The sequence below is a fragment of the Microcaecilia unicolor genome, chromosome 1 (genome assembly GCF_901765095.1).
Source record: "Microcaecilia unicolor chromosome 1, aMicUni1.1, whole genome shotgun sequence".
Lineage (NCBI taxonomy): Eukaryota > Metazoa > Chordata > Amphibia > Gymnophiona > Siphonopidae > Microcaecilia > Microcaecilia unicolor.
The window spans coordinates 630,401,468-630,425,434 of NC_044031.1; the positions used below are offsets into that span (position 1 = coordinate 630,401,468).

The 23,967-nt window shown below is 43.7% G+C and overlaps 1 protein-coding gene across 1 annotated transcript in view; it reads left to right on the top strand.

The window, feature by feature from the left end:
- Positions 1–23,967, top strand: part of LOC115460442 (NFX1-type zinc finger-containing protein 1-like) — a 119,001-nt gene that overhangs the window by 52,178 nt on the left and 42,856 nt on the right. Inside the window, exons 9-12 of the mRNA XM_030190213.1 lie at positions 7,418–7,526; positions 14,666–14,798; positions 20,751–20,876; positions 21,579–21,733. Coding sequence (XP_030046073.1) covers positions 7,418–7,526; positions 14,666–14,798; positions 20,751–20,876; positions 21,579–21,733 — 523 coding nt within the window. The remainder of the gene's footprint in view (positions 1–7,417; positions 7,527–14,665; positions 14,799–20,750; positions 20,877–21,578; positions 21,734–23,967) is intronic.

The following is a 23,967-nucleotide window of genomic DNA, read 5'->3' on the forward strand; positions in this document are numbered from 1 at the left end:
TGAAAAGGACAGGTACAAATTCAAGGTAAGGTATACACATATGAGTTTGTCATGGGCAGACTGGATGGACCATGCAGGTCTTTATCTGCCGTCATCTACTATGTTACTATGTTCATTGTTGATTTAAATCTGTTGGGCAGGCTGGTTGGACTATTCAGGTCTTTATCTGCTGTCACTTACTATGCTACCTTTTGTTGTCTGGTCATTTTATTTTTTTAAATCATGTTGGTCTCAGGCTCTGGTTTCTGCTTCCCTCTATCTTGTCTTAAGTCACTCAACCAGATTCTTCTGTCCATTTGATATCTCTTCTCTCTCTATGTCCACCATCCATCTTCCATTTCTGTGTGCCTATTGTCCCCCATGTTCAGCTTCTCCTTTCTGTGTCCCTATACTTCCCTGTCCACTATCTGTGCTGTGTTCATATCCCCGAATCCATCATCACCTCCAGCACTCAGCCTCATGGCTCTATCGCTCTGACAACCACTCCACACTTCCTCCTATGGCATACACCCCCCTCCTCAACCATAGCTATCTCCCAATGACCAAATCCTTCCATAATATTTCCATCTTTCTCTCTCTTTCACCTGCACATACTTCCCAAGCTCTTGCACCCCAGCACACAGACACTCAACTATCTCCTCTCTGGCACACAGATACCTATATCTAGCTCTTGTTTCCTCTCCTGCTGCACACAGACACCCAGCTTAAATCAATGTCAGTACAAGACTCCAGACTCACTTTGATTTGAATTCATAAGGAGAAATGCTTTCAAAACCTTATTGAAGAAATTAGAAAAAAATATTAATTTTTTTTACAAGAATTTTATTAATCCTGTAGTTTTAGGTTGATGCAGTCCTTGTATCTTGGTCCTTATTAAGATGCAGCTTTCTTAAACTATACTCTTATTGTGGTGACCTCACCAACCATTCTCTGAAATGTAGTAGCTGAGCTAATGGATTTCACCAAGACCCCTGACTAAAACTTAGCTAACATAAGAGAATCTCTGTTCCTGCTAGTGCTGCAATACATAAAACATTATAATCATACATATGATCTGGAAATATTTGGAAAATGTAATGCTCCAGTGTAACTATCTATGCAGCGCCTGATCTCAATGTGCTACAGGGACACATGATCACAGGGAGCAAGCGCTCAGCTTTCCATCCCCCCCCCTCCAACCTCCAGCAGTGGCACAATGTGATTACAAGAGGGGGGGGGAGGAGAACAGCTGTGCATTGGATCACATCCTCCCCCTCCACCACTTTTAGCACTGAATAAAAAATTCACGCTACATGGTTCAAATTTTCATTCACTACTGAGCAGCAGATGAGGAGTGCGTGGCCTGATGTGCAGCTTCTCTCCTTTCTTCCGCTTGTGATCAGTGCCGTTGAGCCAGGGCTGCAGCTGTGGGGGCAGGAATAAGGAGGATATGCGTGCATGGAGCAGCCAACACTTTTCGCCCTTCCCTTCCTCCTCGCCACGGGTGCCACTTACATTTTCCTGCAGTGATTCACAGTCACAAGCCAACTCCATGGCCTTCCTTCCGTCCTGCTCTCTTTACTGCAACTTCCTGTTTTGACTCAGAAGTTGCAGTAGAGAGGGTGGGATGCAACAGGAGGAAGAACACAGAGCCAGCTTGTCACCGTGAATTGCTGCCAGCTGCAGGAAAATGTAAGTGATGCCTAGGGAAGGAGGATGGGAATGGAGGAAATTATTTTTTACAACAGGAACAAGGTTTTATACCGTTCCCACGAGGAGGTTAAAAGTTTTGTTCCCACATCCACAGTGATTGGTGTGGCCCTTACTGTGGATTTACTGCGGTTTACCACAGTATATCCATGGTAATGGTAATGTGTCATTCTCTAGGCTCGAGTTCCTTTTCTCTCTCTCTCTCTCTCTCTCTCTCTCTCTCTCTCTCTCTCTCTCTCTCTCTCTCTTTCTCTCTCTCTCTCTTTTAGCAGTTCCCCAGCCCCAGGTCTCTCTCTCTCACACTGATGGCTCCAGTTCCTTTCCTGTTCACAGACCAGTCTCTCTCTCAGCCCTGGGTCTCTTTCTCCCTCTCACAGCTTGGGCTCCTTTATTTGAATTTCTTTGGGGGGGGGGGCAATGTGTGGCTTTAGCAATGTACAAACCCCACACAGGCTCTACCAGACTTTCCCACAAGTATCTGTTCCCTTGGTCACCTCTGGAGCTACTTATAGTGCTGACCAGCTTCCCTTGGCACTGCTGCTCACTGACCCAAGACTGGTTTACTCATCCATGGAGCTAGTCTTCTCTGAACCCTGTGGTCATATCTGCAGTGTGCTCTCTTTTCTTCTCTGGCTCAAGCAGCACACTGGCCCATCTGAGCCTTTCACCTTCAAGCTCTTGAGGATTCTAGATGCTTAATTAACACATTAAAATAAATTGGTCTGTTAGTTTCCTTTATTCAGAGGGATATTTGCCACGGCAGAAGAAGATACATGGCCTCAAACACTGACAGTTAGAAGTCAGGTTTCTCCCATGAGCTTCTTACTTGGCATAAGGAGCATACAAGATTATCTACTATAATAATTTGCACCTCCAACGTTCTGAAGCTGACTCCGTGATAGACTGAAGTGAAAGGTTAGTAGGGTTCGTAAGTCTGTCACCACCTGGCTGCCGGAGGACAGGTCATGCTTGAAATCATCACAGCGCTTCACCTGTCACCTCGCTTCGTGACTGAAAGCACTTATACGGGTAAGTGAGCACTCGTGTGCTTAGATTTATAGAGTACTAGCACTTATATGCATGTGTGTGTGCTTTGTGGGCTTAGGTTTATAGAGTAGTAGCACTTACACAGGTAAGTGAGCGCTTGTTTGCTTAGATTTATAGAGTACTAGCACCATACGTGTACGTGTGTGCTTGTGCACTTAGATTTATAGAGTACTACTACTTATACGTGTACTCGTGAACTTAGATTTATAGAGTACTAGCACTTATATGCATATGTGTGTGCTCGTGTGCTTAGGTTTATAGAGTAGTAGCACTTACACTGGTAAGTGTGTGCTCAGATTTATTGAGTCTACAACTTTTTACAGAAATGAGATACGGATGATGACAAACGAATCAGTCCCAGTAACTTATTCTGTTGCTATGGGACAGTCATAGATAAAGTCCTTTAAGATGTCTCCACATAGTGCACTTGGCCAAGGAAGGTTGCGCTAATTGTCAGGTTTCAGTTGAGCTCATAAAATTTTAAACCATGTTTAAAGTAACCAGCCACAATATCAGTCAGAGTCTTAAAAATCAACATCAGCATTTTATCTTGTACTCGATACGTATCTCTACATCCTCCCTGGCCAATTAGGATAAGTGGCCTTACTTCTCCCAGCCTTTCCTAATATGGGCTACTCCCTGCCTGGGTTTTTTTTTACATTACATTACATTTTGGCTTATAGCCCGCATATACCAGCACTTCAATGCTGTTAATCTGGTCTTGAGCCCTTGAGCCCAGGCCGAGGCCTAGCGTAAGATCTTGGCCAAGACCTAGGGTAGACCAAACAGGCCCTACACACAACCCCAGCCACCAAGCCCTGCACACACAGGACAAACAGCTAGCACCACCAGAAAATGGGAGATAGAGCATTCACGGCCAATCGGGAACCCACTCGTACAGAGTCCAAGCGTGCGGGCCTCACGGCCGAATGGGAACCCACGCGTACACTGGGAAGGGAGAAAGAACAACGGCGGGTCTCCCAAGGGACTGGAGCACAAGCAGCGCATACAGTGCTGGTAAGAGACACAAGGGGAAAGGCGAGAGACAAAAGCTTCTAGAAAACACACAAGGCTGTGCCACAGGGCAGACAAGGATACAGGAAGCCCCACAAGGGAACACACTAGGCTGTACCATACAGCACATACAGGTAAAGGGAAACCACCTATAAGAAAGGGAATCCACACACAAGAATGCACAAGGCTGACCCCACAACACACAAGGATAAAGGGAACTGCTATAGAAATATACAAGGCTGTGCCACACAGCACTCAAGATAAAGGGAAGAGTAAGCAAACAGAGAAAGTTGCCTTAACATACACAGATCAGATAAGGAGCACTGCTCACTGGAATCAGGAGACAGACTCAGCAAACAAAGGGAAAACATGCTAAGGGAAAGGCTACTCCTGAAACACCGAACTACAGGAAGCAGGATTAAACGGCAGACAAAGGTGAGGCAGACAAAGGGAAACTAAAACAAACAGGAGCAAATACAAGGACAGAGAGGCTGCCAAACAGAGGCAGAACCACAGGGGGCACAGCCTAAGCTAGCACAAAAAGGAACACAGAGAGAAAGTGAACTAAATCAAACAAACAAGAATGATACAAGGCACAAGCTTACCACAGACAGCACAAAACCAGAGAAGCAGGGAACAGACCAGGTGTAGTGAAGTGAGGCAATCAAGCTCATGCTGGGAATACCCAGCACACACACAGAATTAACAAACAAAGCAAAACTCCAACGTATACACAAAGTGCCCAAACACAAGCAGGCTTCAGATAAGCAATCAACGTTAAAGCAAAGGTTGTAGGGAAAGGTAAGGTTGAGTAGATCTTTCTGACATCTGCAGCTACAGACGTCAGCTCAAATCCTGACAGGCCAATGAGAGGCGAGTTCCAGCCATTCCCCTGCCTGTTAGCAGAGCGGGTTCCAGCCATTCCCCTGCCTGTTTAGCAAAATCATAACAAATGCGAGACCAGAGCATACTCCAGGAATTACAGTAAGTAAAATAAAAATCAGATATTCATGTTACACAGTTACAAATTTTCAAAATAAAAACATTTTCAATAATTTCCTAAAAAGGTGACAATCATTAATTAATGTTAAGGAAACTGGAAGAGCGTTCCATATCAAGGCTGCCTGATAACTTAAGGAGGACTGTGACATTTTCAGTGAAGTTACTCCCCTGACATTGGGGAAACCAAATAACATCTGATTTCAAGTATTATAAGAATTATTGCTATTTAAAGACTGAAAAAACCCTGCTACTATGGCAGGCAACTCTCCCTGAAAAAATGTGAAAATTACACTACATAGCTTGAATTGCCACTTTTGCTTCAATCGGAAGCCAATGAAGATATAAATAAAAAGGCAACGTTGATTCATATTTCCTAATATTATATATCATATGAACAGCCACAAATTCTGGGACAAATTTTCCCAGAAATATCATTTAACCGTCGAGTTCGCTTCCTCCAGGTCCTTCAGACCTGGTGATAGAAACCTTTCAACAGTTAGTATTGAGAGAGGCACATAATCTTAAATTATTAAACCAATGGAAGAATTTCTTCACTCAATGTGTAATTGAACTCTGGAATTTGTTGCCAGAGAATGTGGTAAAAGCTGTTAGCTTAGCGGGTTTAAAAAAGGTTTGGATAGCTTCCTAAAAGAAAAGTCCATAAGCCATTATTAAAATGGATGGGAAAATCCATTGCTTATTTCTAGGATAAGCAGCATAAAATATATTGTACTGTTTTGGGATCTTGCCAGGTACTTGTGACTTGGATTGGCCACTATTGGGAACAGGATAGTGGGCTTGATGTACCTTCAGTCTGTCCCAGTATGGCAACACTTATGTACTTATTTTGCACATGCTGCAACTTATTAATAAGTGATTTGAATACCCTGTATAGCTACATTACAGCAATCAAACTGTGTTAAAATCATTGACTGGTCCACCAATCTAAACACAGTTGGTGAAAGTTTTCTAATAGTTCTCAACAGATAAAACTAAATTTCTGTGTTTTGATATGAAACTAGAAAGTATTTCCAAAATTATCACTGTTAATTCCTGTGATTATGTCATCTCTAAAATTATAAAAATCGCAGGGGTTCAGTTTGTCAGTGCAGTCTCAATGGACATGCAGGTTAATTCATTACTTAAGAAGTGTGCTGTTTCGAGACTAAGAAGAGTAGGCAAAACTATGTTGTTTGCCTTCCCCTCGGTTAAGGGAAAGAAGTGATTAACAGTTTTTGAGAAATCACAGTCTTTTCAAGCAACAAGGCTTTGGAGGGATTTAGGTAAATTTTGTATATTTCCTCAACAAAACATGTATATTTAAGAAATTTATTTTACAGGAAGTTTAGTAATTTGAAGTTTATGGTGTTTTATGTTGGGTTTATAATTCCCAGGGATTGTCCTGGCCTCTTGACCTTTGTGACCCACTAAGAACTGTGAGCTGTTAGTGGGATATAAGTTGGAAATGTTATAACACATACACACACAGTAAGTGACGGCAGATAAAGACCTGAATGGTCCATCCAGTCTGCCCAGCAGTCACATTTATTCTCAATTCAAGATTAAATCAACAATGAATGTGATCTTATATACTTCATCATGCTCTTTCTTCGTTGTTTCTGGGACATAAACCGTAGCAGTCCACCTGTCCTTATGTTCCAACTACTGGAGTCACCGTCAAAGACCACTCTAACCTATCCAAATCCATCTTGTCATTTGCAGGACACAGACCATAAAAGACTGCCCAGAACTAGTTCTTTACTACTTTATTAACCTGTTTCATGTATTAACAAATTCTCAATTCCCACTTCATCTTAACACAGTATGATCTTTTAATTATGAATCCATAGAACCATTTAAGTACTACTACTACTACTTATTTCTAAAGCGCTACTAGACATACGTAGCGCTGTGTACTAATGCACAAATCCTCAGACTATACAAAATCTCTAACAAAAGTGCATGATCAACGAGATCAAAAGCAGGGACTGTCTTTCTTCTATGTTTGTGCAGCGCTGCGTACGCCTTGTAGCGCTATAGAAATGCTAAATAGTAGTAGTAGTACTAGGTAAATGGAATTGAATAATCAACTAATTTTGACCCTTTTAAAGCCCATTTTCCCCCAAAGTTACCAACAAGCTCACCACAGTTTCAGTGCTAAATCCTTTTTGGAATCCCACTTGAGATTTGCCTCACCCTGGCTCATTGTGCCCCCTGCGGTGGCACAAGACCTTATGGGACATGTAGTTTCACCCTTTTCTCATCATGACAGATCCTGTACCTGTCACAGTGCCTACACCTAAATCTAGGTGCATCAATACCAATTTACTCTAGTGTTCTATAATGGAACTTTGGTACCCAAATGCTGTATAGAATGATAATTCAGCGCTTCATCCACGCTCCTGAATTGTAGCGCTCAATTGTAGAGCTGCCCCCTAAGCCTCATCTCATCTTTACTGGTGCAGATCCATCTTGATTGCCTTTTTCTGGGCCATTTCTAGCTAATTTCTCTCCTTTCTGAGATACAGGAGAGGATGTTGACTAGCATTCAATGTAGGGCATATGCAGTTGGTTTGAGATTATAGAGTTGTGATATTGGTTGTGTGTTTCGCAGCTGGGAGTGCAGGGATCCTATCTCACACATTTCTGTACTGACTTTACATAGAACCAAGGACATTCTCAGATGCTGACATGGCTGAATATCCATCCGACGAGTGAGAAAAATGAGACGGTGAAGAAACCTGACACGGAGACACGCAAGGCCAAAAGCTCACGTGAGTTGGGTTCAAAGCAATGCTTCAGACTTGACACACTGCATATTATATGTCAGTTTAGTATTTAAGATATTATAAGGAGATCAGAGGAGTAGCCTAGTGATTGGTGCAGTGGACTTTAAGATATTATATGGAGTTATTCCTGGATATACAGTGGTGGAAATAAGTATTTGATCCCTTGCTGATTTTGTAAGTTTGCCCACTGACAAAGACATGAGCAGCCCATAATTGAAGGGTAGGTTATTGGTAACAGTGAGAGATAGCACATCACAAATTAAATCCGGAAAATCACATTGTGGAAAGTATATGAATTTATTTGCATTCTGCAGAGGGAAATAAGTATTTAATCCCTCTGGCAAACAAGACCTAATACTTGGTGGCAAAACCCTTGTTGGCAAGCACAGCGGTCAGACATCTTCTGCAGTTGATGATGAGGTTTGCACACATGTCAGGAGGAATTTTGGTCCACTCCTCTTTGCAGATCATCTCTAAATCATTAAGAGTTCTGGGCTGTCGCTTGGCAACTCGCAGCTTCAGCTCCCTCCATAAGTTTTCAATGGGATTAAGGTCTGGTGACTGGCTAGGCCACTCCATGACCCTAATGTGCTTCTTCCTGAGCCACTCCTTTGTTGCCTTGGCTGTATGTTTTGGGTCATTGTCGTGCTGGAAGACCCAGCCACGACCCATTTTTAAGGCCCTGGCGGAGGGAAGGAGGTTGTCACTCAGAATTGTACGGTACATGGCCCCATCCATTCTCCCATTGATGCGGTGAAGTAGTCCTGTGCCCTTAGCAGAGAAACACCCCCAAAACATAACATTTCCACCTCCATGCTTGACAGTGGGGACGGTGTTCTTTGGGTCATAGGCAGCATTTCTCTTCCTCCAAACACGGCGAGTTGAGTTCATGCCAAAGAGCTCAATTTTTGTCTCATCTGACCACAGCACCTTCTCCCAATCACTCTCGCATCATCCAGGTGTTCACTGGCAAACTTCAGACGGGCCGTCACATGTGCCTTCCGGAGCAGGGGGACCTTGCGGGCACTGCAGGATTGCAATCCGTTATGTCGTAATGTGTTACCAATGGTTTTCGTGGTGACAGTGGTCCCAGCTGCCTTGAGATCATTGACAAGTTCCCCCCTTGTAGTTGTAGGCTGATTTCTAACCTTCCTCATGATCAAGGATACCCCACGAGGTGAGATTTTGCGTGGAGCCCCAGATCTTTGTCGATTGACAGTCATTTTGTACTTCTTCCATTTTCTTACTATGGCACCAACAGTTGTCTCCTTCTCCGCCCAGCGTCTTACTGATGGTTTTGTAGCCCATTCCAGCCTTGTGCAGGTGTATGATCTTGTCCCTGACATCCTTAGACAGCTCCTTGCTCTTGGCCATTTTGTAGAGGTTAGAGTCTGACTGATTCACTGAGTCTGTGGACAGGTGTCTTTCATACAGGTGACCATTGCCGACAGCTGTCTGTCATGCAGGTAACGAGTTGATTTGGAGCATCTACCTGGTCTGTAGGGGCCAGATCTCTTACTGGTGGTGGGGGATCAAATACTTATTTCCCTCTGCAGAATGCAAATAAATTCATATACTTTCCACAATGTGATTTTCCGGATTTAATTTGTGATGTGCTATCTCTCACTGTTACCAATAACCTACCCTTCAATTATGGGCTGCTCATGTCTTTGTCAGTGGGCAAACTTACAAAATCAGCAAGGGATCAAATACTTATTTCCACCACTGTATGTTAACATTGATATGTAGACCCACACACATGAGGATGCATCTTGTTCATCATTTTAAATGTTAACATTTCCTAATGTCAAGGGTGTGTGCTATTGGAAATTATTTCAAACAGCTTTCTCCTATCAAGCAGCTTCCCTCTGCTCATCGCTTCTGGATAGTATTAGAGCTTTACCTAGTTTTCATTGTTTTAAAAAAGCGATCAAAACGTATTTATTCTGGAAATATGTTTTGGGTACTGTTAAGGACAGCTTTATGGAGCAGCTGGTACAGGAGCCGAAGAGAGAAGGGAAAATTCTAGACCTAGTCCTTAGTGGAGTGCATGATCTGGTGCAGGAGGTAACGGTGCTGGGGCCGCTTGATAACAGTGATCATAATATGATCGGATTTGATATTAGCTTTGAAGTAAATATACATAGGAATCAAATACGTTCGCGTTTAACTTTAAAAAAGGAGACTATGATAAAATGAGAAGAACGGTGAAAAAAAAATTAGAGGAGTGGCTGCGAGGGTCAGAAATTTACATCAGGAGTGGATGCTGTTCAAAAACACCATCCTGGAAGCCCAGGCCAAATATATTCTGTGTATTAAAAAAGGAGGATGGAAGACCAAACGACAGCTAGCGTGGTTAAAAATTGAGGTGAAGGAAGCTATTCGAGCTAAAAGAAATCCTTCAGAAAATGAAAGAAGGAACCGACTGAAAATAATAAGAAATGGCATAAGGAATGTCAAGTCAAATGCAAAGCGCTGATAAGGAAGCTAATAGAGACTTTGAAAAAAAGATTGCGTTGGAGGCAAAAACACATAGTAAAAATTAAAAGTAGGAAGCCGGCAAAAGAATCTGTTGGATCACTAGATGACTGAGGAGTAAAAGGGGCGATCAGGGAAGACAAAGCCGTAGCGGAGAGATTAAATTAATTCTTTGCTTCAGTCTTCACTGAGGAAGATTTCGGCGGGATACCGGTGCCAGAAATGGTATTTGAAGCTGACGAGTCGGAGAAACTTAATGAATTCTCTGTAAACCTGGAGGATGTAATGGAGCAGTTCTACAAACTGAAGAGTAGCAAATCTCCTTGACTGGATGGTATTCATCCCAGAGTACTGATAGAACTGAAAAATGAGCTTGCAGAGCTATTGTTAGAAATATGTAATTTATCCTTAAAATCAAGCCTGGTACCGGAAGATTGGAGGGTGGCCAATATAACGCCGATTTTTTTAAAAAGTTCCAGAGGAGATCCGGGAAATTATAGACTGGTGAGTCTGACGTTGGTGCCGGGCAAAATGATAGAGACTATTGTTAAGAACAAAATTACAGAGCATATTCAAAAGCATGGATTAATGAGACAAAGCCAACATGGATTTAGTGAAGGGAAATCTTGCCTCACCAATCTACTACATTTCTTTGATGGGGTGCACAAACATGTGGATAAAGGTGAGCCGGTTGATATTGTGTATCTGGATTTTCAGAAAGCGTTTGACAAAGTACCTCATGAAAGACTCCAGAGGAAATTGGAGAGTCATGATAGGAGGTAGTATTCTATTGTGGATTAAAAACTGGTTAAAAGATAGAAAACAGAGAGTAGGGTTAATGGTCAGTATTCTCAATGGAGAAGGGTAGTTAGTGGGGTTCCCCAGGGGTCTGTGCTGGACCGCTGCTTTTTAACATGTTATAAATGACCTAGAGATGGGAGTAACTAGTGAGGTAATTAAATTTGCTGATGACACAAAGTTATTCAAAGTCGTTAAATTGCGGGAGGACTGTGAAAAATTACAAGAGGACCTTACGAGACTAGGAGACTGGGCGTCTAAATGGCAGATGACGTTTAATGTGAGCAAGTGCAAAGTGATGCATGTGGGAAACAGGAATCCGAATTATAGCTACGTCATGCAAGGGTCCACGTTAGGAGTCACAGACCAAGAAAGGGATCTAGGTGTCGTCGATGATACGTTGAAACCTTCTGCTCAGTGTGCTGCTGCGGCTAAGAAAGCAAATAGAATGTTAGGTATTATTAGAAAAGGAATGGAAAACAAAAATGAGGATGTTATAATGCCTTTGTATCGCTCCATGGTGCGACCGCACCTCGAATATTGTGTTCAATTCTGGTCGCCGCATCTCAAAAAAGATATAGTGGAATTAGAAAAGGTGCAGAGAAGGGCGACGAAAATGATAAAGGGGATGGGACGACTTCCCTATGAGGAAAAGCTAAAGCAGCTAGGGCTCTTCAGCTTGGAGTAAAGGCAGCTGAGGGGAGATATGATAGAGGTCTATAAAATAATGAGTGGAGTTGAACGGGTAGATGTGAAGCGTCTGTTTACACTTTCCAAAAATACTAGGACTAGGGGCAGTGGTGTGCTGGAGCCGGTTGTTAAATTTTTAAAGATCTCGCGAGCCGGTTGTTCTGCACGGTGAGCCGGCTCCAGTAAACAAGGTAAGCATTGCAGGAGGCCGCCACAAGCCATGCTTACCTTACCTCCCACAGCCCACGTTTGCCTGCACCCGCCCTGCGCCGTCCTGGGTGGCGTTTAAATCTTTTTTATTACCTCCATCTAAGCAGCTGTGTCATCGAAAGCCCTGCCTGTCTCTAGCCTTCCCTTCATGAGTTTGTTCCCTCAGTCCTGCCTTCTGACGTCATTTCCTCCTTCCGCGAGGGCAGGACTCTGAGGGAATGAACTCACGAAAGGAAGGCTAGAGATGGGCAGGGCTTTCAATGACGCGGCCGTTTCGACGGAGGTAATAAAAGAGATTTAAACCCCGCAGGGTGGCACAGTGGCAGGAAGAAAAAAGGGGATGTTGGGGGGGAGAAGAGGGCGGGCAGGTGGATATGTATGGGAGAGGAGGATGGGGGCGAAGGAGAATCGCTGGACATGGATGGGAGTGGGAGAGGAGGGCAGGGGAGACAGGAGAATCGCTGGGTATGGATGGACGGAGGGGGCAGGGGAGAGAAGAGAATTGCTGGGTATGGATGGACGGAGGGGGCAGGGGAGAGAAGAGAATTGCCGGGTATGGATGGATAGAGGGGGCAGGAGAGAGAAGAGAATTGCTGGGTATGGATGGATGGAGGGGGGCAGGGGAGAGAAGAGAATTGCTGGATATGGATGGAGGCCAGGGGAGAGGAGAGTTGCTGGACATGGGTGGATAGAGGGGAGGGGAAAGGAGAGTTGCTGGACATGGATGGATGGAGGGGAGGGCAGGGGAGAGGAGAGTTGCTGGACATGGGTGGATGGAGGGGACAGCAGGGAAAAGGAGAGTTGTTGGACATGGGTGGATGGAGGGGAGGGCAGAGGAGAGGAGAATTGCTGGACATAGGTGGATGGAGGGGAGGGGATAGGAGAGTTGCTGGACATGGATGGATGGAGGGGAAGGCAGGGAGAGAGGAGAAGTGTTGGATATGGATGGAGGGGAGGGAAGACAGAGGAAGGAATGCACATGGATGGAGGGGAAGGGAGAAAGAAGAAATGCTGGACATGGATGGAGGGGAGGGAAGAGAGAGGAAGTGAGATGAACATGAATGGAGGGGAGAGAGGAGAAATGCTGGACATGTATGGAGGGGGGAGAGGAAAATGCTGGACATGGATGGAGGGAGAGGAAAGGGAGAGAGAAGAAATGCTGGGCATGGATGGAGGGGAGGGAAGAGAGAGGAAGGAGATGAGATGAGGGAAAAGGAAGAGAGGAGAATAACTGCACATGGATGGAGAAAATAGGCAGAAGCTGGATCCACTGGACAGTGAATCTGCGGAGGACCCAGCTTTTACTTACAGATGTAGGGCAAGAAATGAAGAAGAAAGATGGAAAGTAAAGAAATAAATGGAAAGGAAGCCCTGGAAACAGAGTTAAGAGGACAGATAGCAGCAGAATCAGATACTGGGGCAGCATGATCAGAAAAACAAAGTCACCAGACAACAAAGGTAGAAAAAAATCATTTTATTTTCATCATAGTGTTAGGAATATGTCCACTTTGAGAATCAGGTGCTCAACGTTAAAAGTTTATATTTACTTACTTATTTATGGCATTTTATCCCACATTAAACATGAATTAGATTGGAACCTGGGATCATTTAATTTTTTTTTTCCTGGAGAGAGTAATGCATTGCCCCCCACCCAGGCTCTCTCCCTGGCTATAGCCAGCTCTGCAATTCTGAGGGGGGTGCAGAGGTGGATGGGGGGGTGCAGAGGTGGACCGGGAAGAGAGCCTGTGTTTAAACATTTACCAACACCATTTACCAGCACACCACTGACTAGGGGGCATGCGATGAAGCTACAATGTAGTAAATTTAAAACGAATTGGAGAAAATTTTCTTCACTCAACGTGTAATTGAACTCTGTAATTCGTTGCCAGAGAATGTGGTAAAGGCGGTTAGCTTAGGGGAGTTTAAAAAAGGTTTGGATGGCTTCCTAAAGGAAAAGTCCATAGACCATTATTAAATGGACTTGGGGAAAATCCACTATTTCTGGGATAAGCAGTATAAAATATTTTGTACTTTTTTGGGATCTTGCCAGGTATTTGTGACCTGGATTGGCCACTGTTGGAAACAGGATTCTGGGCTTGATGGACCTTTGGTCTTTCCCAGTATGGCAATACTTATGTACTTATGTAATTAATTAGTATATGCCTTCTTTTTAAAACTGAGATGCATCATCCTAGATGTATGATCTATTTGTCTTAATGTAATCCACTTAGAACTATATTTGGCAATAGCGGAATGTAACTGTAATTGTAACAATTCTTCCTAGATTTGAAAGATATAGTGGAATTGGAAAAGGTGCAGCGAAGGGCGACTAAAATGATAGCGGGGATGGGACGACTTCCCTATGAAGAAAGACTAAGGAGGCTAGGGCTTTTCAGCTTGGAGAAGAGACGGCTGAGGGGAGACATGATAGAGGTATATAAAATAATGAGTGGAGTGGAACAGGTGGATGTGAAGCGTCTGTTCACGCTTTCCAAAAATACTAGGACTAGGGGGCATGCGATGAAACTACAGTGTAGTAAGTTTAAAACAAATTGGAGAAATTTTTCTTCACCCAATGCATAATTACTCTGGAATTCGTTGCCAGAGAACGTGGTGAAGGCGGTTAGCTTGGCAGAGTTTAAAAAGGGGTTAGACGGATTCCTAAAGGATAAGTCCATAAACCGCTACTAAATGGACTTGCTCATGGAAGGACAGCTAGGAAGAAATTACTGCTGTCTGAAAGAATGCTGTTGCCTGCCTCTGGAAGGCAGTATTTGGGTTCACTAAGCAAAATATTTTTTGGTGTAACAAAAAAATTCAGTTTTTGACTCATCTGTCCCAAGAACAACAGTCTGGGTGGGGGAGCAGGTGTCAGGGCAGAGTTGCATAAAACTAATGGCTAGGACAGAATGATTTCCCATTTACTGGTATTGTATCTTCTTTTTCAGAGCTGGACTGGGACGTGTTCCAGCATGAAACCAATGAGCGTTATCTGGATGACTATGAATATGATGAAATCTATGAAACCCAAGTGAACTGGGTGAAATCCAAGTTTGCTTATATTGTTCCAACAGAATCCAGGTCAGTACAAAGAGATAAACAGAAGGTAATATTTTTCATGTATGAAACCACATTAGGGATGTTCTGAACAGTTCTAAGGCCCCATGTCCAGGGTGTAGAGAGAGTAGAAGTAATCCAGCCACCAAAATGATTCAGAGTCTATATCATAATGCCTATGAGGTGACACTTAAGAACTTACATATCTGTACCCTACAGGAGAAGAGAGATATGATAGACATTCAAGAACACAGAAAGCAAACACTTGTCCATCAAAAGTTCTAGAACAGGAGGTTCAAAGGGCTAAGCCAGAGGATAAGTATTTTTTTCTTAGAAAGGAAGGTGAATATATAGAATAGTTCTCAGCTGAGATGGTGTTTCATAAATGAGATAAGAATGGAGGAGCCTCAGCAGCGAGAAAGTGAAGATGGAGATCAAACAGGACCTGAGGTATTGCAGTAGGAAGGGGAAAATGAGCAGACTGGATGGGTTGAGTAGTGTTTGTCTGACATCTTATTCTTTCCCTATGCAAATTCATTGATATCTGTAAATACAAACAGCAAGTTATGTAGAGCTGCAATTTCTAATCGGTTGTCCAATGTACCATTGCAGGAGCATTATAATGTTTCTGAGGCGATGACTGAATGACAAAGCAAGGTCCTTCATGCAGTGGCGTACCTAGGGTAGTTGACACCCGGGGCCGGTCATTTTTTAACACCCCCCCCCCCCCAAAATCCAGTACTAGGCATGCCGAGAATACAAAACACTCAGGACCTATAGAGCAATTCTACCATACCATAAGCAGTCATTTCTACGAGTCACACAAGGAAAAGGGAAGCATCTTAAACACTACAGTGAGCACTAGAACATCAATTCACCTATTGTAAAACGAAACCAGACAGAATAGTACAGATCGTAGATCCTGCACAGTCAATGCCAACTGAAAGCCATGTCTTTTTCACAAACACAGATACACCCTAATCCACTATAGAATAAGTAATCATAAACTTTCTATTTAGACAAAAATTAAACTGAACCCCCAAGATGCCAGACTCTGCATACAATGCAACACCACAGAAACAGAAACTGTCCCCTAGTACTGTGCAAAATATAAAGACAGCAGATGTAAATTTGAAAAAAAAAACTAACAAGTACCAATCACCACTTTACAAATTAACAAATAGAAATAAAACAAATATAGAAAGTAAGATAATACCATTTTATTGGACTAATACATTTAGCTTTCAGAGGCCAAAACCTCCGTCCTCGGGTCAGTACAGTATAGTGCTGTTACAGTATCCAATCCTGACCTGAGGAAGGGGGTTTTGTTCTCCGAAAGTTAGTCAAAATGTATTAAAATTAGTCCAATAAAAAGATTACCTTATTTACATGTTCTATTATAAACATTTAACACATCTACAATACTTTATCCTAAAGCAAAAAAAATAAAAAAATATATTTTATTTACAGTTTGTTGTCTCTGGTTTCTGCTTTCCTCATCTTCTTTTCACCGTCTTCCTTCCATCCAGCATCTGTCTTCTCTCTCTCTCTCTCTCTCTCTCTCTGCCATCCAGTGTCTGCCCTCTCTGCCGTCCCTTCCATCCACTGCCTGCCCTTTCTCTCTGCCCCTTCAATCCACCATTTGCCCTCCCTCTCCCATCCATCCAGGGTCTGCCCTCCCTCTCGCTCCCCCTTCCATCTAGGATCTGTCCCCTCTCTCTCTCTGCCCCTTTTTTCAGCTCCCAGTTCCAGCCCCCTTCTCCCCTCTGAACACCCCCACCCCAGTCCCCTTCTCCCCTCCCCTTCTCCTGTCTGAGACCCCCACCACAGTCCCCTTCTCCCCTCCCCTGTCTGAGACCCCCACCCCAGTCCCCTTCTCTCCTCTGAACACCCCCATCCCAGTCCCCTTCTCCCCTCCCCTGTCTGAGACCCCCACCCCAGTCCCCTTCCCTCCTCTGAACACCCCCATCCCAGTCCCCTTCTCCCCTCCCCTTCTCCCCTCTGAGATCCCCACCCCAGTCCCCTTCTCCCCTCCCCCTCCCCTCTGAGACCCCCACCCCAGTCCCCTTCTCCCCTCTGAACACCCCCACCCGAGTCCCTTTCACCCCTCTCCTTCCCCACCTCAGTCCCGTTAAAACTGGCGAAGCAGCGTCGCAGGCAGCGCCTCGTGCCCTGCTTGTAAAAAAAATCAAATCTCCTTCCTTCTCCTCGTCTTGACGTCTTGACGTCGACTCGGGCCTTCCAAGATTGGAAGGCCCGAGTCGACGTCAAGACGTCAAGTCGAGGAGGGGAAGGAGCAGTGTTGCCAGGTGGGCGGTTTCAGGAAATTTTTGCCCGCGGCGGGTTGCGGTTTTTTGGGCGGCTTTTTGGGTTTCTGTGCGGTTTTTTGGGCGGCTTTTTGCCTTTTTCGGCCGCGGGGGGGCGGGGTTAGTGACGTTTTTTGGGCGGGGTTAGTGACGTTTTGGGCGGGCCGATGACGTGGGAGGCGGGGCCGATGACGTGGGAGGCGGGGCCGATGACGGGGAGGCGGGGCCGGTGACGGGGGCGGGGGTGATGACGCGGGGGTGGGGGTGTCAGGGGCGGGGTTTGTGTTTGGGCGGGTTTTGGGCTGGTTTTTGGGCTGGATTGGGCTAGAAAAAAATTTTCCACCTGGCAACCCTGGGAAGGAGATTTGATTTTTTTTTTCAAGCAGGGCACGAGGCGCTGCCTGCGACGCTGCTTCGCCGGTTTTTTAAATGTGCGGCGCCGCGGGAACGGCCACGGGAGGCGGCGGGAGCGGAGCACCCCCCACCCACTGGCACCCGGGGCGGACCGCCCCCACACCGCCCCTCCCCCCTTGGTACGCCACTGCCTTCATGGAGTCACTCCTTCTATTTGTCCATTTGTAAGGCATCCCTTCCTATCTTTCAACTCATTTCATCATTATCATTTATTTATATTTCACATTAAGCCTCTTTAAAGCCTAATGCAGATTACAGCAGTATAAAAACATACCAGAAAATATATCCATCAACAATAATAAAATGTCATAAATACATAAAATATTAAAAAATAAAGAAGATAGACACATTATAAAGCTCTATCATGAATTATGACTTTTCTAACTCTTCCCTATTCAGCTCTCATCAGGGACTCAACATACAGTTTTCCGTTCTTCCTCCTTTCCATGCAGCTATCATCAGGCAGTTGTCATACCAGTAGTCACTTTGTTTACGCCATTCCCATAAGGCTGCTATCATATGTGGAGTCCAAATTTAGCAAGGACATGGAGGTGAAAATTGAGATATTCAGGTCAGGATGTGGGAAATTCCCACCACATTTTACAATGGCCTTAATTAACAAAAAATATAACAAAAAATGGCAACCCTCCACCACTTATAATTTGAACCATACACAACAAACTGTCAGTGGAGCAGCTCACACTTATTTATGTTTTAATGAGGGGATGTCTCATACTGTCACACAGGCACTTCTTTTTTGTGCTTCCTTAAAGCCTCAGCTTTAGTGACTCAGTTATAATCATCGACTACCCCCAACCACCGATAGTGCTGTCAACCACCTCAAAATCTGTGTCTGCACGTTGCTGGTGAAGTATATGCAAGTTCCCTTGACAAAGCGAGGCACTGCGAAACAGGTTCCTGTCGGGACAAAGCATTCACCGGCTGTTTAATGGAATGCTGACAAGTGAGATCTAAGCAATGCAGGACGGCTGAATCCACAGCATGAGCTACAGATTATAAAGCAGCAGGGGGTTTTTCAGCCAGATAAGTCTTAACATTGATCCTGCTTAACAAGTATAAACATTGTTTCTGCATGGGTTTAAGCTCTGTATATAAGCTACAAACGATAGTGCATAAAAATAAAAAAAAATGATATGAACTAAAGAAGAATCTTTTGTTATATAAGCACAGTTGAAATATGGATTAATTTACTGTAGAACTCTGATTTTGAGGTGGTTGACAGCACTATCGGTGGTTGGGGGTAGTCGATGATTATAACTGAGTCACTAAAGCTGAGGCTTTAAGGAAGCACAAAAAAGAAGTGCCTGTGTGACAGTATGAGACATCCCCTCATTAAAACATAAATAAGTGTGAGCTGCTCCACTGACAGTTTCTTATGTAACAAAGGCAAAGGTACCCTGACCTCTAGTGGTAGTACTGAGGGATTACCACTAGAAGTTGCAGGTGCCATTTTGAACCTTGGGGGCCAGTAAAAGCAAGAGCACTAGACACCAGGGACCCTTGGGGGTTTCATGCCATTGGGAGGGAGAGATACAGTTGGGAGTTCTTCATGCAATTGGTTGGATCCTCGATGTGTGTGTGTGTGTGGGGGGGGGGGAATCTTCATGCAGGGGATTGAGTGTGATATGGTAGTCAGGGAGGGTTGTTGGGGGTATGATAGAGTAGCTAGAAAAGTGATCATAAGGGGGTATGGTTGCTGGGGGATCAGGGTGTGCAGCTTTGTAAAAAATCTCTGCTCCTGCAGGACATAGGGAGTCATGGACATACAGTCCTGTATGTTCATATGTGTATTTTACAAGAAGCCCTTATTTGGCACCCTGACACTTTTTCAGCAGTACTGCAAAATTACCACTAGAAGTCACAGGTGCCATTTTGAATTTGGGACCAGGATAAGCAGGAGTTGACTGGAGATCCCTCCAGTTCCCACTAGCTACTAGGGACCCCAGCAAGACTAGGAATGGAATCCTGTGAGTGGGGTTCCATGCAGAAACCCAAATTGTGGCAACACTCCATACTACAAATCCCAGGGAAAGCAGTTGCTTTCCATGTCTGCCTCAATAGCAGACTATGGACTTTTCCTCTAGGAATTTGTCCAAACCTTTTTTAAACCCAGATATGCTAATATGTTTATCCACCATTTTTAATGTTATTTTAATGTTATATTAAATTGTAAACCGTTCTGATTTACTTTTGTAATAAGCGACGGTCTAGTAAATGAATAAACGATAACCGCTGTTACCACATCCTCCGGCAAAGAGTTCCAGAGCTTAACTATTCATTGAGTGAAAAAATATTTCCTATTTGTTTTAAACGTATTTCCATTTAACTTCCTCAAGTGTCTGTAACTTCCTCAAGTGTTGAGAGGTCCTTGATGAGGGGGGTACTTGGTGCGGAAGGGATTGGGATATGATATGGTAGTTGGGGGGAGGGGAAGATTGGGAGGGAGTATGGTTACTGGGAGGATTGGCAGAGAAACTTACTGTATGCCACAGAGGTTGGGATGACTTGGGGAGGTTGAAGGATCCGATGTCTGGAGGAGAGGGTCAGTGGGGAAGGAGGACCTGTCCTGCAGGCATTTCTGTATGCCTCAGAGCTGGTATAAATGTAAATCTCTACAATTTGTTCTATTGACGTCTGTTCTCCTTATGAAAGGAGGAATATATGCTGATATTGTAGGCCCACCCAAGCCACTCCCTCTCCATGCCCTGACCATGCCCTTCTTGCTATCTAGATGTGGTATGGATCCTCACATGTAAATGGCAGCTTTCCAGACTTGCCGTTACTCATGTAGGACAAACTTCACTTGTAAAGCTGCTATTCACACATGGGGATCCTTCTAAAATAATGTCCATACTTTTACTTCTCATCTAGATCTCCTCAAAGTCCCTCTTCTCCCATTACTTCTCCATATAATTCTCTTCAGAAGCCTCTCATGTATAACTTGCTCCTGTTTTACGTTCAGCTCTCCCTCTCTATCCATAGTGTCTCTCACTTTTCATCATCTGGCTCTTATCAGGACCAGTTATGCGAAGCTTCTTGTCTCAATGTTTTCTGTCTAGCTCTCATTAGAGAACAATTATGTTTAGTTTTAATATATGAAATAAGAACCAGGTATCTCTGTTCTGTAACTTTGGTATCACTGCCAGCTGAAAAAACCCCAGACTCATAACTTGTTACCCCATGCTCTTACCCCGGCATCATTATTAATAATTCTGTTTTTGGGGTTTTTTTTTAGTATCTGTGATGTAGATTCCAGTATACTTCTGCAGCTGTCAGAGGGTGACATTATGCATGAGGAAGAACTGACAGAAATTCACAATCTCTGGAAAATGGATTTAAAAGACCGTTGGCGACTGTATAGGTCCAGTATTAATTTTTCCACTCTCCTAGAAATGCCTTTTGTTATACCTCAGAGGAGCTGCCAGTCTGGTTGCCCTGAGACCCTGATGTCACTTCCTGCACCTCTCATTGGTGTCTTAATCCACAGGAATGCATACCAGGACTATAGTGGTAATGCACCTGCCTACAGATTTGGTGCTCCACGCTAAATACCCTTTATAATCCTGTAACCAACTTTGGATGTGCAGATGTACATCAAGTGAAACCTGGTGTAAATCCTGGCAAGTGAAGTTGAATGTGTAACCCTGGAATTCTATAACATCGTGACTAAATTGTGGGAACACCCCTGACCCGCCCATGTCCCTCCCATGGCCACACTCCCTTTTGGGTTGTGCACAAGACAATTTTAGCATGTAACTTTTATAGAACCACGCGCAGGAAGAAGTATGAGTAAATTCAAATAATTGCCAATTAACACCAATTGGTGTTAATTGGCTTGTTAAGTAATTATGTTGCACTTGCATGTCAGGATTGCATGCAGATTTGGGTGACCTTTATAGAATTCGGGGGTTGGTGAACATCTTATGCCAGGCAGAATCAGAAAACCTGCGTTTCCTGTTATAAACAGCAGGGTAGGAGATCTGCTCAGAGAAGACATTTCAGGTTTGTCTCAGCTGCTAAAGAGACGTCTCATAAACAGTTTTGTATGGTTTTGTGTAACTAGGAAATGGATGCAGTCCTATCAGAGAAAACTACAAAAGGCATTAGTCAGTAAGCTTGAAGAATACGAAGAAAGCTCAAAGGCCCGGGCTGAACTAAGCTTGCAGGAGAACCGGGTCATCTTAAAAAAAGCTCTTGTCATTGGCATGACAACCACAGGTAAAGAGATTATTATGGGGTCTCTATCTTGTTCTCACCACTGGTCTGCATTCCTCAGCTTCCTGTTTATTATCATCATACTTGCATCTTCTTCTATAGGCTGTCTGTTCTTGTTTCTCAATCTTTTTCTTGCTATCATCACCTTTCCCAGGACTCTCTCTGCTACCACCCGTTCTGCATTCTCTAGCTGTTCCTGTAGTATCACTCTTTCAGAGCTCCTGTATCACATTTTCTCCCTTTTGTATGACTGTTGCCATAGAGTTTCCAAGGAGTAAAGAGAGAACAAAAAAGGCACAAATGAGATGCCAGAAAACCAAATTGCTTGGCTGTACCAAGTGTTTGCACAGACACAAAAGTCAGGGTGGCATCATGGGAATAAAGCTTTCTCAGGGCCCAGGAAAACATGAAGCAGCTTTTCTGAGCATGAGCAGACATTCGAGACCTTGGTGGAATATATTTGTCCCTTCGCACCAATGAGCCACCAGCAGACAGTTCAGTTCCCTGATCGTTTGGTGCCAGTGCTGGTTAGATGTTGAGCTTTGAGGCTAAACTGAAATCCCCTAATATTCAAAAGTATTTAACCGGCCAGGAACGGGTCCTGGCTGGTTAAATAGGGTTTAAGCGCCTAACCATGGACAGTCAGTCAGTGGGAGATAAGCAGTTATCTCCCACTAAACGTCCGGGTTAGCGGCTAGCTGGTTAGGCACAGATATTCAGCGTCTAACCTGCTATGTTGAGTGGTCAAAATAGGCCACTTAAATAGCAGTCCTATCTTTGACCGCTAGAAAGTTAACCAGTTAATTCTGAATATCAATATAGACGGTTAACTGCTGTAATTGTCTATTGCTCATGTTTGATTTATTCTTACTGTACGCCACCTTGAGTGTAAATAGATGCCAAAATAAACCCGGATATTCAGTGCCGGTCATGGGAAATGGCCCAGCATTGAATATCCGGGCTTAACACCAGCAGTGGACAGCAAACATGCTGCCCACTGCTGGCTGAATATTGGGCCCTAAATGTCTAGAAGTTTGTCTTCAGAATCTGATCAGTTTAGAAAATGTTACTGAGAATTTACTCAAGCTTATTACAGGACTCCAATTTCAACTCCTTAATTAACCAAACAATCCTCAGTAACAATGAGAAAGATCAATTCTCAATAGAAATGTGGTGGGAAGCATACAACCCCCCCCCCCCCCCCCCCCCCCAAGGAATTACCCAACCCAAAACTGAAATTAAACACTACTACTACTACTTATCATTTCTATAGCGCTACCGGACATAAGCAGCGCTTCACACTTGAACATGGAGAGACAGTCCCTGCTCGATAGAGCTTACAATCTAATTATGACAGACAGACAGGACAAGTAAGGGATAAGGGTTAGGACAGACAGGACATATCAGGGATAGGGGACAGTTGAAGGGTTAGGTTTAGGTTTAGGAGTTAAAAGCAGCATCGAAGAGGTGGGTTTTTAGTCTAGATTTGAAGATGGCCAGAGATGAGGCTTGGCGTACTGGCTCAGAAACTTTATTCCAGGCATACAATTAGAAGGACATATTCTTGGACAGGAAAATGCTTTATAATTAAAGCTACGATAATTCAAATATATATGCAGGGACAAGGTCGAAAAGGAGTGCAACTTAAAATTTAGCTGTGCATCTCTGAGGGGAGAGAACAGAGTTTCTCTCTCAAGTCTAGCAGAGTACCTTCATGTGGAGACCCAAATGAATAAAACCTATACTGAATCTCAGCAAGGTGACCCTCCAGCTAAAATATGGTTGGAAGAATAGGTACTGCCTGCTGTCACCCAGCTAAGAGGCTGCGTATCCGTAGCTTTCACACTAGTCCTAGAGATAGTGGTAGTGATATGCAGATAGTACAATAGAGATGAGAAAAGATCCACCAACAAGCGGAAAACTCAAGCACCCCACGGTGAAAACAAAAATGTATAAAGAGTGGGAGTACGACCAAGGATACCAGAAACAGGAAGATGTTCTTAAATAAAACTTTATTAAAGGTTTGGAGACTCGACACGTCGTGTTTCGGCCGTCAGGCCTGCATCAGGAGTCTATAAAAAACATTTATATAGGATATGTATGATATTAGAACAAGAAAAAAATAATTAAAAACAATGGATATGGTAAATTATATAAACTCATAAACTTTAAAAATGTATGTATGACAATTTTATAAAGATAATATAAAAAATGATAATAATAATTAAAAATAATAC